Below are 14,697 nucleotides of genomic sequence, written 5' to 3'. Positions count from 1 at the left end.
AACTCCAGCTGCCACGGCAGAGCGCGGAGGGGATTCATGGCTCTGCGACTGCTCCCACCTCGCTCAGCCAGCCAGGGAGGTGCCTCGCTGTGAGGCGAGGGGAGAGGAGGAGAGGCGAGCCCCCCTGAGCTCCCTCCAGGCCGGCAGCAGCCCCAGGCCCCCTTGCCCCAATGATAGCACCCAGAGGCAGCCCACGGTGCGGCACAGCCATGCCCAGCGCCAGCGCTGAGCTCTCCGCACCACTCGCATGGCGCATCCCTACCTGAGCTGCACGTGCAGGCAGCAGCCGAGATGGGCCGACACGGGCACGGCTGCAGGGCCGGCACAGGCTGCCAATCCAGGGAGCGAAGCACTAAGGCAGGAGTCGCACCCGGGTCAAAGCCGCCCGGGTCTCGCTGCGCGTCTGTCACCTTCGGTGTGGAGGGGGAAGTGAAACCTAAACCACAGAGGGGCCGAAACCCACAAACCGCGGCGAGCGTGCAGGGCTGGCGTGGCCATGCCGCTGAAGTCCCACCGCAGAGCGCAGCAGCCAGAAGGGTGACGAGCGGCCCCGGGGCTCCCCGGCTGGTCCTGGCCAGCGCTTGGTCCAGGCCGACAGCAGGAACGTTTCCTTTCGACCAAACGCATTTGACCTGGCAATACTGAACCACGGTCCGAGGATCAGCACCGGGCAGAGGCGGCTGATGGGGGGGTGGAGGTTCCTGTTGCGGAGCGGCAGGCGTGCTGCTCTCCCCGGGTTTGGCCATTCAGGCTGAGGAGCCGGGAACACTGGGCACCCTTTGTCTCAAGTTGGCTCCAGGGCTCAAATTTAAGCGTGAAGGAAAACACGAACCGTTAACCCACATTACTGTCTCAACTGCTGTTAGCCAACACCATTAACCAACACCAGCCAGGAATGCTCCTGTGCAGCGCAGGCAGATGCCGGAATTCACCACGAGCGCCGCACACCCGGCGTCCCCCCCGCAGATGTCAAACAGCAAGGAGCAATCTTCCTTTGCGGTGGCAGCAATGGAAGAGCATTTACTGCCTGGCACCAGCAAACGCCATCGCCAGCTCACACAGCTGCACCTGACAAGCGTTGGGGTTTAATGGCATAAAACCGGGCTGCCTGGAGCCGTGATCTTCAGCGAGTTCGTTTTAGAGCATGGATGGAGCTGGTCTTCCTGTTCACGGGTGACACAATCCCTGCTGGCAGCAGGGCTGGGGAACGTGGCCTGTGGCTGTGTCACCACCGCTTCCCCCCATGCAACTACTGCTAACACAAAGGGGCCAGAAGGTCTGTCAACTGCTTAACACACAGCAGTTACTCGCTTTTAGCAACTAACTTAGAGAGCACTTCAGGCTAACGGTCAAACGAATACCTGCCGTGCTGCCCGGTTCTTGCATCTGCAATAACGTAACTCAAGACAACCCCAGCCCTGCAGCGCCCACCCCTGACCAGCTCCTGGAGGGGGAACTGCCGGAGCCTGCTCCCGCACGCCCTGGTGCTGCGAGGGCAATTTTTCTACTCGGTTTTTCTACTCGCTTCCAAGCGCAGCATTCCCCACCTGGAGAGGAGAGCCATATGAAACGGGAACCTCTTGTGCACTGCACCAGGAGAGTCACTGCTTGCAAGCGCTGCTTTTTAACGGTGGGGTCAGCCCCACAGGCATCAGGTTGAGCTTCCTTTCATGACGGCTGTCTGGTCCAATCTCTCTTCCAGGACCGTCACGTTTTACAGCTTCCCTTCCCAGCAACTCTTCTGCAGCTCCGCACTGGGGCCGGCCACAGGCATTTGGTTCTTTTGGCCTCACCAGCTAATTCAGAAGGCAAGTGTCTGGCGCCAGAAGGAGCCCCCGACTCAGAACACAAAACAAAGCAGAGTTACACCTACTACTTATTTTATTGTATTTTATTTGCATAAACAAACTCCAGGGCTTCGCTAAACAGGAACTGTTCAAGTCAAAACAAACCAAACTCTAGTTGGTGTGTGTGGGGAAACAGCACAGCAATCCTGGGGAAGGGAAGGCAGAGATGGAGAGGAGAGGGAGAGCGGTGTCTTTACAGCACGTGCACACTCAGCGTCGGTGCAAGGACATGCCTCTCCTGCTAAGAAGGCTCACTGACTCAGCCAGGGAACTATCTGCAAACTTCTTCAGAATACTTTTAAGTAGAAGATAAAAAGAAATACATCATAACGGCTGTCCTTAACCAGCACAGGAGGGATTTCACTTTTGTTTTTATAAAAAGATTAATAAAAAATATTGAAAAATTCTCATCTCCTTTTATATTTTTAACCTAGTAGAATTCTGAAGTTTCTTAGAAAACTATGTTACCTTGGAAAGAGCACTCAAGTTCACAACCAGCTGCAAAGAGGATACACAAAATGCCTACAAGCAGTTTGGGACTCCAGCACACACCAGGCCTAACAGTGTACACAAACAGTGGTGAAAAGTAGGGTGTCTTTTTTTTTTTTTTAAACCATGCTAATTTTGTTAACTTTCAACATAAAAGGAAAACAATCTTTTTTAAAAAGGCCCTAAACTCAACTGTTACATAAAAAAAAGTTTTTTAAAAAAAATCATAGCAGTTTGGTCCCAACAAGTTAACATTTAGATGTTTATTCACATGCTTCATTGTTTTCTTATTTATAAGAACCAAAAATAGTTTCCAAAATTATCATTTAATTGATGTTACTACATACGTAAAGGCCTAAAATAAGTAGAGTATGAATTTAAAAAATTGAATACACAATAGGGGAGAAAAATTTGAACTGGCGAGTTAATCCCGACCTTTACTATTTCAAATTATAGAAGAGAAACAAAAGTGTCAAGACTACGGGGTTAAGATGGGCACAAACCAAAATCCACATTGTCTTCAAAGCCTGTTACCAAAAAAATAACCGACCATTCAATAAGGTCACAGACGAGAGAAAATCCAGGATCTCACCCTGTACTTGACCTTATTCAGTCCAGAAGGTAAGTCTTTGGGAAGATATACTCCACGAGTGGATCCAAGCATAAATGATTTATCAGTTCTAGTCCACACTTAGGGAGGCTGAACTCTGGAAATGCAGTTAACTTCGGGATGGTTTCAGAGCTCCTCTCCGGGGCTCTGCTCAGCACTTCAGGGTCGCCCTGACAATCTCCAGCACCAGCATTGTGCTGAACCCCTTCCCTCCTGCCAGGGCTCTCGGAAACAGGCAGACACTGCGGCTATTCAGCCGTTGTCTGTAAGGTGTCCTTTTCCTCTCTGTTCTCCGTTCCGCTTTCGTCATCTTCGATTTCTCCTTCTTCTCCACTGAATTTGTCATGAGCCCACTTGGGGCTGGTGCTTGACTTTCGGAACATGAAGCGACCTCTTCCTCGGGGGAAAGCACCCCGACCACGGCCTCTGTTCACCCACTTGTCCGCACCTTCGCCCTCCCGGTCATCGTGCTGCACAGGAGGAAGCCAACAACATCGGTTGAAACAGACTGACTACTCGCAATATAAGAGCGTGAACACTCTGGCTTGTGATACGCAACCCTGCAGCACAAACCAGACTGCCGTGTTTATGCCACAGTGAATACTGCCACCTAAAGAGAAATCCTGGCTTGTCTCGGGGAAGAAAAACAGCAGATGAAGGCAGGAATGCACAATGGCTACACGGGCCCTTTCCTTGCTGACAGGAAGCTCTCCATAGAATATTTAGGGGTGGGCAGGGGACGGGTGTCTAGGCTTGGAGTACCATTACTGGTTCTGCAACTCTATGATTTAGGTATTCTACATGTTTCCCCTTTATTTTCTTGCCAATCAAACCACTTTGGCAGCTTCAGTCCTTATTGCCGGGTACTCAGGGAGTTTAATAACATGTGCCGCTTTCAGGAATGCTTTGCATGTGCTAAGGCAGATGCAGTCGGTACAAGCTGACACGGACCGTGTCACTGGGCTCACACTGATCCATTTCTGTACGTAAAATGCAGTGTAGAGACTGGATACCCCAAACAATTACAATTCTGCCTTCAACAAGATCAGAGAAAAATGCAGTAAAAAAAAAAAATCAAGGCTTTCTTGTTTGAGGTACAAGACTGAAATACTGCATTATTTAATGAGGAGATTAGGGATCTCAAGTACCCCAAATTAGGAAGAGAAAAAATGAGTTAGTGTCTGTTTAAAACTACCTCTCTTTCAAAGTACACAGTCACACAGGATCCTCATAGATTAATGCCTGTTAGTATGGCAGACCACTATCACCAGAAATAAAAAGGAACAGTACTAACCCATCCAGGAAGCTGGACACTTTATGGGGATAGAAGAACCAAGAAATGCAGGCCATCTGCAACATAGACTAACAGATTTAAGCTGTGTTTTCCACAATACTGTGAAACACGTGCTCTTTAACTGGCCTTTAGGATCACACTTAATGGCAAACCACTCTACAATGAACAGAAAGAAGTTCTCTTTAGTCAGTAGCCAGAAGCTTCTTGTGAAGAAGTGTCACATGAAGCCTTAACCTGGTGATTAGATAGTTTAATGACAGTTGGTGCTTTCACCTCTAAAGCATTTAAGACCAGATATACCTGGAGTGTACATATGTGTTTCGGTACTTAAGACACATACCAAGTAGTACTTCTTGCTCTTAGGTGTGTACTCTGGATCCCACTCCTCATCTCTGTTTCGCTTCTGGAAGTCATTGTTGCCACCGCTGTTGCTGTTATTGTTGCCTGAAAAGTTGCCTCTGCCCCATCCTCTCCCTCTTGCTCTGAACTGCTGCAACAGCAAAACATGGAAGAAAAATAAAATGGTTGCAGCGGCAGTGCCCTCCCACCCCCAGACAGCTTCCAGGGCTACCAAGAGATACACCATCGCTTCTCTAACCATCCAAGAACACCTTTAACCTATCATTAAAATAAGAGGTCAGTACATTTTAGGGTTTTCTAGCTCATCTGATCACACAGTGCATCACAGTTTCTATAAAGCTGTTTAAGATCATGTAGAGGCGTTTCCAAAGCACCCAAGAGAAAGCATCTGACAAATACAATATGCACACAAGACATCTATGTAACTAAGGCATAAGAATTGCAAACAATAAGCGTGGTTGTGACCAGATGAATCACTTTGGTAGCCTAACCCAAACTGACTGATGCACGTCGTGCTGCCCGTTGGGGTTGCTCAGCAATTACTAATGCACAAAAGCTTCCAGGCTTGATTCTGCTCCATACGTCTTGAGTTCAACTGCCCAGACTATATTCTCAGCGCCCTGGTTTGTGCTCCACACCTGGAGCGATCGTATTCTGGCTCATCATCCACAACCAGACAATGTCTTTGGGGTTTCTCCTTTACGGTATGCTTTAACTGTGAAGGAGCAATACACAACGGCCGCTTTTTGACCGCTTTGGGAATTGCTACTTGGGGCAGGGGGGGTGGAGAACACTTACAAAGGTCCCTCTAGCTCTTCCTCTCTCATTTGGACCAGTGAATTCTTTAGTCCCAAGTCGGGACTTGTCAAAGCCTGTGGTGCTTTCCTCCCTCTCCTCAGTCTCCTCAGGATATTCCTCCGCTTTGACTGAATGAGAGGACCGCGAAGATGACGAACTGGATCTGGATCTCTCACGTACCCTTCGGTGTTTCCTGTTTCAGTGATAGGAAATGGAGGTGAAGGGGACACTAACAGGGTTAATAACTCAGTTGTGACTTGTTCGCTACAGAACCATTTCTTTATCACTCCCCTATCAATGCAATGCTCTCCTCTTCCTACTATGAAAAGGAAAAGCCATAGTAAGAGCTCAGGATCCGCTACAACACACATATCTAACATAAGTCCCAAGTCTTCTCCAGAAAGAACTTGTTGCTTCTCTCTAAGGTGTTTACACCATCTACTACGAGATAAGCATGCATCTACAGAGTTTTAGTCAAACGGAAAATTAAGCTAATAGAAAAGGATTAAATTAACATTAAAGCAAAGTAATTTAAACATGGCTGTTCTCTATAACACAACAGGAACAAGAAGGAAAAGTGACTCACCCATTCTGACACATGGAGCCTTCTCATTTACCTTTAACAATTACTTAGCGTTTCAGAGAGATATAATGATATCAAGAAGACACGCAGAGGAATAATTCACGCCACTGGAGCAGTTACGTCAAAAGGTGTACAACTGTATGTACACGATGTCGTCTCCAACCTTAACAGCAGAAACATGAAAGGCAGAAGGAAATGGCTATTAGGTTTCCTACATACTTTTTCTTTGAGCCTTTGTGACTTTTCTCCGTTTTCTCAGTTGATCTTTCCCTTGAGTGACTTGAATCTCTTGAGTCCACCGATTCTCTGGATTTATCACGTTTAAGATCTCTTTCCTTATGTTTTTTACGGCGTTCAATATCAAGGCGCAGGTCAACAGGGTCGTCCTTATATTTCCCTTCAGCCTACAAATGCAGGGAAGAGGGGAGAGTTTAATACAAAGGTTTACAGTGCACTAGTTCAGCACCATTACTTTGCTATTGACTGCACAGACTTCTGGAGAACAGGAGTTTATCTGAATACTAATCAATAATCCATTTTAAGATGTAAAATAATGCACTATTAAAATAAGTTGTTATTTGTCAGAATTCAATTTTCCTACTGCTTTTTAAGATCACTGCTTTTTAACTTTTATTCTCCTCTTTTAAACAGCATTAGAATAAATAGCCTGGTAATAGGGGAGGGAGATACATGGAAGCTGACACTTATTGTACACCACAGCCAGTGAGAGACGAGAACAACTTGGAAATCCAATCCAACTGATTATGTATCAGAACTACAGCATGTCAAAAATGTCTAACAGCCCATGGACGTTTGTCACAACAGCAGCATGCTCACTATCCTGCTGACAGACATCATCTAGCAGGGTGCAAGGAATTTTAATCACCAGGTCTGGAAACAGCACTTAAGGAGAAGCAAAAGCCATTTGCTGCTTGGAGATACCTAAGATAGTGATTACTGATCAAAGTGGTAAGAGACAAAGGCCACCGAAATGCAGCAACCGAGTGCATCTGGGAGAACTGCAACATCCCACTGATAGGTAGCCTTTAATACGTCTGTCAAGAAGATTTACTCTGTGGCAGACATCACCTATAGCACTCCTTCCCCCTCGACTGGAAGGCACCATGTGAAAGATGCCAAGAAGTCATCACAGACAGAAGTATGCGTTTCTCCACACAATCCTAGCAAGCCTACTAATGCAAGCTGGCCCTGGTGCTTCACAAAGCAAAAACCAATCAGCTGTATGAAAAACACTCCACGACTAGCTTTCCCCCCCCGCCATTGTTAATTTAGAAAAAAATCTGGTAATGCTTCCTTTGAGGTCTCTTTAAATTGCTACTTAAATAACGGATTAAGATAGTTTCTTTGGAAAATGAGAAGTTGTGTTACCTGCGTATACTTTAAGACCAGTGGTACCTGGATGAGATTCTGCTGACTGCACATACAGGAGCAGCAAATTGACAGTGGCTGTGGTTCTGACAAACATTTAACTGAGTAGCAGTACGTCTGCGGGAAGCCTGTACACAACGTTGCTAGCAACAACATACAGCCTCCGTGGCTGTGCTCAGTGATTGCTACTTTATTTACACAATACTAATCTTGGGAACTGTATGACTCGATATGCAACATACATCATATTAATTGTCTTGAATTAAATACAAAAGGATTAGTAATTCTCTAGCTATTAAATTTTTTACTTACATGAGTTTCTAAACACTTTTTTGTTTAAATAAATATGTCATATAACGCAGGAGTGAGAGCAGGCGTTTTGTTTTGGTATTTTGCTCTTCTACTTTCCCCAGGCAAAGAGCTTTAATTTCTACTCTGAGAATAAAACTGCTCCCAACACGATGGATGACAGATAAGTGACAAAATCAGCAGCAGCTCCCTTATGTGGTACAGCAAACACCTATTTGGGTTTGTGAGGGCACGTCTGTTTCACGGAAGGCTGGCGAGCTGTTTGGAAACCACGTTTATAATACACTCTGCCAAGCTGATGCTCAGAGTTCAGGCCCATCAAATCCATCTCACCATCGTCCATGTCAAGCCACAAGTGTGTTTGGAAAAAATCGAAAACAAATATGAAACAAGTAAGGTTTCAGCAGGACTGTTTAAAATCTCTTCAACGTTCAACGTAAATATGTATGAAGGTGAATAAACAAAGGTTAAAATCCCAAACATTTTACGTTAAGCCATTTTTATGATTGTTTACAGGAGTGCAGTGGCTTAACATTCATCTACTCAGAAAAGCTAATACACTAAATTCCAAATGGTCTGGATCTACTAAAACAAGTGCTGAATGTTAAAGTAACAGCAATCAACAGAAATGGTACAGTAAGTTGTTAGAACAAAATTTATAATCTGCTTAATAGTGTATTTGGTTTAGATAAGTATTTAGTTTTACTTTCCTCTTTTTGACATGCATGTCTTTTTGAAAACATGGTTGGAAATATCGCATGTATACAATTGATTTAATAATACTTACAAGCAGAAAAATATCACAAAAAGTCTCTTCTCTCATCATGGGCACTTGTTCCAAAAATCCTCTCTTTTTTCTCAAGCTCACCTCAATTGACTTTGGGGTCATTTACCATAGTCTAACCACTTCACAAAGGTTGTTGATACATTTTTAATAAAAATTAACCCTTTGTAGTTCATTTTTAGAATTATGCCCATCCTTAAAAGAAAAACACAAACTTAAGTAGAGAGTAATTTAAACAAAAACATCACTGTTAAGTTCATGCCCAATGCACTCATTTTGTTGAATTAAACTAATCAGAGTAACAGTTCACCTTGAAGCCAGGATCTCTGGAACTTTTCGTTTCCTCTTGAGAGAATCCATGTTTTCTAAAAGTACTGGGAGATATATCTATCCTCCTAAAAGTAAAGAAAGTACACGGATATAACCTTACTTGTAAGAATCTGAAGTTTTTAGATCAAATGTCATTTAAAGCAGACCGATATTTCCAAAGGTACTTAAAACTCCTCGTATTTTTCCTTTTTTTTTGCTGAAGCTAGTTATGTACTTGAATTATGCCGGAATTATTCCGGAATTTAAGAGAAGGAAATCTGAAATATCCCTGAAATGTTAAGACAGTGTCTAATGGCACCAACCTGTGGATTTCAGGGCTCTTTTTGTTTTTAGCTGCATCTTGTTCCATTCCTTTCTTTAGATATTTGGTAAAGCGTTCATTCAGTGTCATTCCTGAAGACCCAAAGTGATGCTCTGTTGGGGGTTTGAGTAAAAAATGCCAAAATATTAATACCATTTTCGTAAAAAGACAAAGCACATCAGTCCTACAGCTTGGTCAAATTCAGACGCAGGACCCATGAAGCACACTGGTGATGAGCTCTAACTAATGCTGCTGACAAATTTCAATTTCAATCTTGAAATTAACAATTTATTCAAGTGAGTCACAAATTCACCAGAATACACAAATTCTAAGTCACAGTCTCTCTGAATATTGCTCAGGTAAAAACAAGAATGCCTCTTCTGCTTTTCCAGAAGAGAAGTTATTTATGTAAATAAAGACGACTCATGATCGGGCTGCTATTCTCAACTATGGCATATCTGCCGGAAAACAACTCTTTGAGCATTAACTAGAGTGCATGAAACTCACGTATTTGGGCAAGGGAGGAGTGAACCTTCATCTGAGGATACGTGGACTTCTGACCTACCTCTTACATGATGGACTATAGTCACTATATGTTGAGCAAACAGTTCAGAAGGACTTCGCTGAGACTGAGCAGACTGAATATGATGGAAAATCGAACGAAATTCTTGCTCTTTTTTGTTGCTGTGCACAAGGTCACGACACAGCTTGCGTTCCTGAGCCAATATGCCGCTTGGACTAGAAAAAGAACAGACCACGTGAAATAGAAGAACAAGGTAAAGGGAAGCAGTATAAAGTGATTAATGTTTCAGAAGCTGGAAGCTGACTGCATTTTTTATTATGAAGGCACCTAAGAACATTCAATAGCATGAGCAGGACGCTTATTTAAACATCTCTAAAATACACTGATCTAGGTTACTGTAATAATTCAGGTCACTTGTTATTCTGTATTTGGAGGGCTGTGCAGGTATTAAACCTTGACATCCTCTGAAACACAAGCCCATTCTTACACCACTAGCTAGCTGGCTGTGATCTTTTGCTACTCTTCCTAAATTCTAGATTAACCTCTAACATCCCACACAGCGTATTAACACTTACTGGCTACTGCTGTACAAAAGTACATTCTGGAATAACTTTTTACTGTCTTCAAGAAATCTTAAGCAATGCTGAAGTGGCTTTCAGAGCTTCCTAGAGTTTCAGTAATGCTATGTTGAGAATAAGACTAGTTAAACACACTCCAGACAATGAAATGCCATTTAAGCAGCAATGTAACTTTACCGTACCACTAAGCTTCTAGCAGCAAGAAGCCACTGAGTACCTAACTCTTTCCAGAGCCCGGTGTAGCATGGAACCTGATGCAGAAGCATTTATATTCTGAACTAATCTTACACCTAGTCGCAGAAAAGATTAGGAAAAGCTGTTTAACCGTCATGCTATACTTTCACCATCTGCAAACTGGTAACCCCTCTAACCTCACACCACAAAAAAAGGGGCCATACAAGTATTATAATGCTAGAAAAAAATTAATCTATCTCCGAAAGATGCAAATTGTGATGCAATATTATTTAAGCTTTCCTCACACTTGGCAAGCATATGAGGATCTCAGGAAGAGAAACAGGAAAAAAATCACTATTTAGACTTCTCAAAAAAGATAGCAAATACTTACCGTGCAAGATCTTCATCAAAGGAATCCATTCGAATATTGACCTGGGCCTCACGAGTAATGGAAAAGGAGGATTTGCCAGGAGCTAGACCCTCTACTTTGGTGCCTGGTTTCTCCTTTACCTCAGAAGCCTTCCTTGGTGGGGGGGAAGAACTTTTTTCCTGGCTTGATTTGTAAGTGGTCACTCTAAAATTCTTTTCAGGAACAAACCCCCTGTGACCTGGTTCAGCTCTCTTGGATGCTGGTCTCTCTTCTTTTTTTGATCTTTCAGAATAGCTTTCCTCCTCCATTTCATCAGGTTTCCTTTGCTTCTCTTTTCCAGGTGGCAAGAACACCACGCCTTCCCATTTTCCTGGCCTATCCTCTTCTTGACTTTTACTTGAAGTTGCTACAACTTTAGACATAAATTTGGGCTCATCATCAAATTCCGAATCTTTTCGGCCCTTTGCCTTGTCTTTCTTTTCCTGCTCATCCGTTTCCTCTTTGCCATAATGACTTTCCTTGTGGAACTCCGGGACCTTTAGCTTGTCAAAGTCATCCCGGAACTTGTAGCGCTTGGGCGACTGGCTGCCACGATATCCCTTCTCGGAGTCGGCTTTGGATGCATAGGAGTCAGATTTTGCCTTTCCATCTGTTGATCCCAACTCAGAGAAATTCCCTTTTTCTTTAGTTTTTTCTTTTTCAACATTTGTTACTTTCTGTTCTTTGTCTTTCCCATTCTCAGTCTTCTGCTCTTCCAGATACCTGTTCATAGAACAGACATTACAGTAGTTCTCTTATTAAACATCAAAGAGGTTAATACTTCAGTTGAAAGCAGTCAATTTTTAGAGAACACCAAGCTATGCATGTACAGAAAGCTGTCTCTAGGCCCTAAAACAGTTAAAATGTAAAGCAGCTCACTCAGCCTGGATTTAGACTTTTAGTTCTCAATAAATTCAGCAAATGTAGAAGAAAATGGATATGCAGAACTGATGAAATGAGGCTTAAGAACAAATAAAAAAACAGCTTACCCACAGATTCATTTTAAGGAAAATAGTAACATCTTACCCAATTGGTTTATTTACTTACAAACCTGGTTCAGCAGAATAACACATCAAAACTTTCAAACTGGGCTGTTCTGCTTTAAACAACACACTGGAAATAAAAGCCTCAAAAGCTACTTCAAATTTTGGATGCAAGTTTCATAGGTAAGCTAAATATTTCATGACAGACTGTAAATACAAATAAAAGCAAAAAGGTTAACAGAGGAGAATATTTATTTTGCTGGGAGAAGACAAAACACTTCTAGTGAGAACAACGATTTAGCTAGTTTAAAGCATCAGAACTATGTTTTAAAGCATTCATTAAGCAAAACCCTAGCTTTGAGGAAACAGCAGTAAAGCCCAAGGACATTAGTTCAGTGCTTTGGAAAGCCCAAACAAGAGTTACAGCTTCCCCCCCACACCTTTAAATTTCAGACATCCTTGATATAGAATCAATTCAAAATAACTTTAAAAATAATAAAGAAAATATTTTAAAGCACTTGTGAATGCTACCATATCTTTTAAAACAAAGTGTCACCTTCAGGCACAAATCTGCAGTGACTAACCAAGCAAACAGAAACATGGTAAGTTGATGCCTTCTGTATGGAAGGATGTCTTAATTTTAGCGATGATCTTGGTGCTTTAGTTTCTCATACTACCCACATAACAGGCACAAGCACTGCAACTACACCTGTCTTAGGCTGCCTGCAGCAGGACATGCAGTAAGATTTAATTAAACTTTGCTAATTTATCTTATCTAATGCAATTCAAGAGTGTAATACTAAAAAAAGTCTTTAACTGAAAAGTAAATAACTTAGAAATGCAAGCTTCCAGTGTGCACTGTTAGGTTGCTAGAAAATCTCATCAGGCACATCTTCACTTCAAGTGTTCATGAGCTATGAACATTTTTGCAGGGCACCCATGCAATCTTTAGAACTATCCAAGTCAGAAAACTAACTCCAACTTCCTACAACACCGGGCTAGGTCTGTATTATGTTCTATAATTTAGACAGTACCAGGCCCAAACAGCTGGCAGCTTGCTAGCATGGCACCCTGCGCACACTGGGGCCTCTTTCCAGCTGGAGCCTGCACACACACTGAGAACCCTTACAGTGCTCACCGAGAGCGCCTACACATGCAAGCTGGCTTGTCAAAAAATACTGCAGCACAACGAAACGCGTCACTTGCCTTTTTGAGAAGGCTCCTCCTCCAGGAGCTGTGGTTTCCTCCTTCTGAGATGTATTGTAAATCGAACTGATTGGTGTTGGACTTTTGCACACAGGGCTCTTCCTTGTTGGGCTCAAACCTGCCGAGCCATGGTCAAACGGACTCTGATGAGAGCCTGCCTGAAAGGAGGTGCCGCTGCTTTGTAAAGCAGAGCTCATCTGTGATGGGTTGGACAGTGGAGGGCTCGACTTTTGCAATGGACTTGGCCGAGGAGAACGACGCCTCACCACAACGGATTGGAGAGGGCTTTTTAATGCAGGACTGCGTTCCCTTGGGCTAAGTTCAGACACAGAAGCTCTTGACGTTGAACTTGTACCATAGGTGGTCATTTCTTGCCATGGTTTTGATCCCTCAGATGCCTTGACGTCTTGAGCCACTGCTCCTGAAAAAGGCTGCTCCTTAGACTCATCACCTTGATTATCTCCTGCAGCCTGAGATGCCCGAGTATCCTTGGAAGATGACTTTTTCTCCTTTCCGGATTTACGCTTGGAAGACTCAACTCGGCTATGATTTGAGGAAGACCGGGAAGAGGAAGACCTCCTTGACCGATCAGAAGATGACTTATCAGAATTTCTAGAATGACTTCTAGACCTTGGTGAAGGAGACCTTCTCTTGGGTGAACGAGAGCGTGACCTCCCTCTACGAGGGCTATACGCTTGGCGATAATTTTGCCAGTTTGATCTGTAATTCCCATATCCTCCTCGGTTATACTGGCCCCACGGATAAAACCCTCGATTTCGGCCACGAAAATAATACGGTCTCCTGTATCCTCTATTATGACCTCTGAAATCCCGGTTCTGATAGACTCTCGGATGGTTCCTTTCTCTGTTATGAGATGGAGAATATGATCTTGAACGGGACCTAGAACTGATAAAAAAAATTACACAAATATTTTAAAGTTTATTCTTCTGTCACAATTTTTTATTTGAAGCCTTATGAAAAAGAATTTGAAAAATTCATTTCTAAGCTTTTAGAAGTAATTTCTTTGGTTTACCCTCATCCAATTAAGGTATTACACTTTGCCCTCAATAAATTGCAGTGGAAATAACTTGCATCTGTGATACTGCCAAGCAAATATTTGACTTCAGGATCATTGCAGAGACCATGATAAGTACACATTGCTCTTCATTTTTCTAGGATCAACATGGCTGCTATCCAGCTTCAGAAAAAGTGACACATCTCAAAATTCCAGCCCTTTACAGCTCAAGGTCAAGGTTATACCTCATCTTAGATCTCCTCCACAAAGTATTTCTTTATGCATGTCATGCTACCATTATGGGAACAGATCCAAAATCTTCCTCTTGTGTCCCAAGTTCTCATGTGCTTTTGAAATTCTGATAATCAAGATGAAACTCCACTCCTTTGCCAGGTGAGTTAAATAAATTGCTACACCTCAACATGCGAAGAGCAGTACTGGAGCAAACAGCACACTGCTCTACAGTTTTAAGTTTCAAAAGGTGCACCCCTTGCCACAGTTCAGAAGCTGGAGCTCCAAACAAGCGGGACAGCAGAGGGATGCGCTCGCTCTCCAGCCTGATGCCGCGAGATGGCACTGTTCAGTGTCCCTCTGCTTGCCTCCACGCCGTGCAAGAACATTCATAAAGAACAGAACTGAATCCAAGACAAGTACAAAGCCTGTAAGAATACAGATTTAAGTGGCAAAACATTAAGGGCTAATTGTTCTCATAGTC

The 14,697-nt window shown here is 43.4% G+C and overlaps 1 protein-coding gene across 3 annotated transcripts in view; it reads right to left on the bottom strand.

Moving 5' to 3' along the window:
* Nucleotides 1-1,869: 1,869 nt before the first annotated feature.
* The window catches only part of THRAP3 (thyroid hormone receptor associated protein 3), a 34,745-nt gene continuing 21,917 nt past the window's right edge, over nucleotides 1,870-14,697 (bottom strand). For 2 of the 3 annotated variants that reach the window (XM_050909724.1, XM_050909725.1), the window contains 9 exons: nucleotides 12,968-13,873; nucleotides 10,761-11,501; nucleotides 9,660-9,832; nucleotides 9,096-9,207; nucleotides 8,774-8,858; nucleotides 6,201-6,385; nucleotides 5,399-5,591; nucleotides 4,581-4,730; nucleotides 1,870-3,416 (listed from right to left, as the gene is read on the bottom strand). In XM_050909724.1, the coding sequence (XP_050765681.1) occupies nucleotides 3,195-3,416; nucleotides 4,581-4,730; nucleotides 5,399-5,591; nucleotides 6,201-6,385; nucleotides 8,774-8,858; nucleotides 9,096-9,207; nucleotides 9,660-9,832; nucleotides 10,761-11,501; nucleotides 12,968-13,873 (2,767 nt within the window). In that variant the 3' untranslated portion in view covers nucleotides 1,870-3,194. The remainder of the gene's footprint in view (nucleotides 3,417-4,580; nucleotides 4,731-5,398; nucleotides 5,592-6,200; nucleotides 6,386-8,773; nucleotides 8,859-9,095; nucleotides 9,208-9,659; nucleotides 9,833-10,760; nucleotides 11,502-12,967; nucleotides 13,874-14,697) is intronic. The other variant, XM_050909726.1, reaches the window with a different exon arrangement.

The sequence above is a fragment of the Gymnogyps californianus genome, chromosome 22 (genome assembly GCF_018139145.2).
Source record: "Gymnogyps californianus isolate 813 chromosome 22, ASM1813914v2, whole genome shotgun sequence".
NCBI classification, from domain to species: Eukaryota; Metazoa; Chordata; class Aves; order Accipitriformes; family Cathartidae; genus Gymnogyps; species Gymnogyps californianus.
Note: the sequence above shows the minus strand (reverse complement) of the source record. Positions and strands in the feature narration are given on the sequence as shown.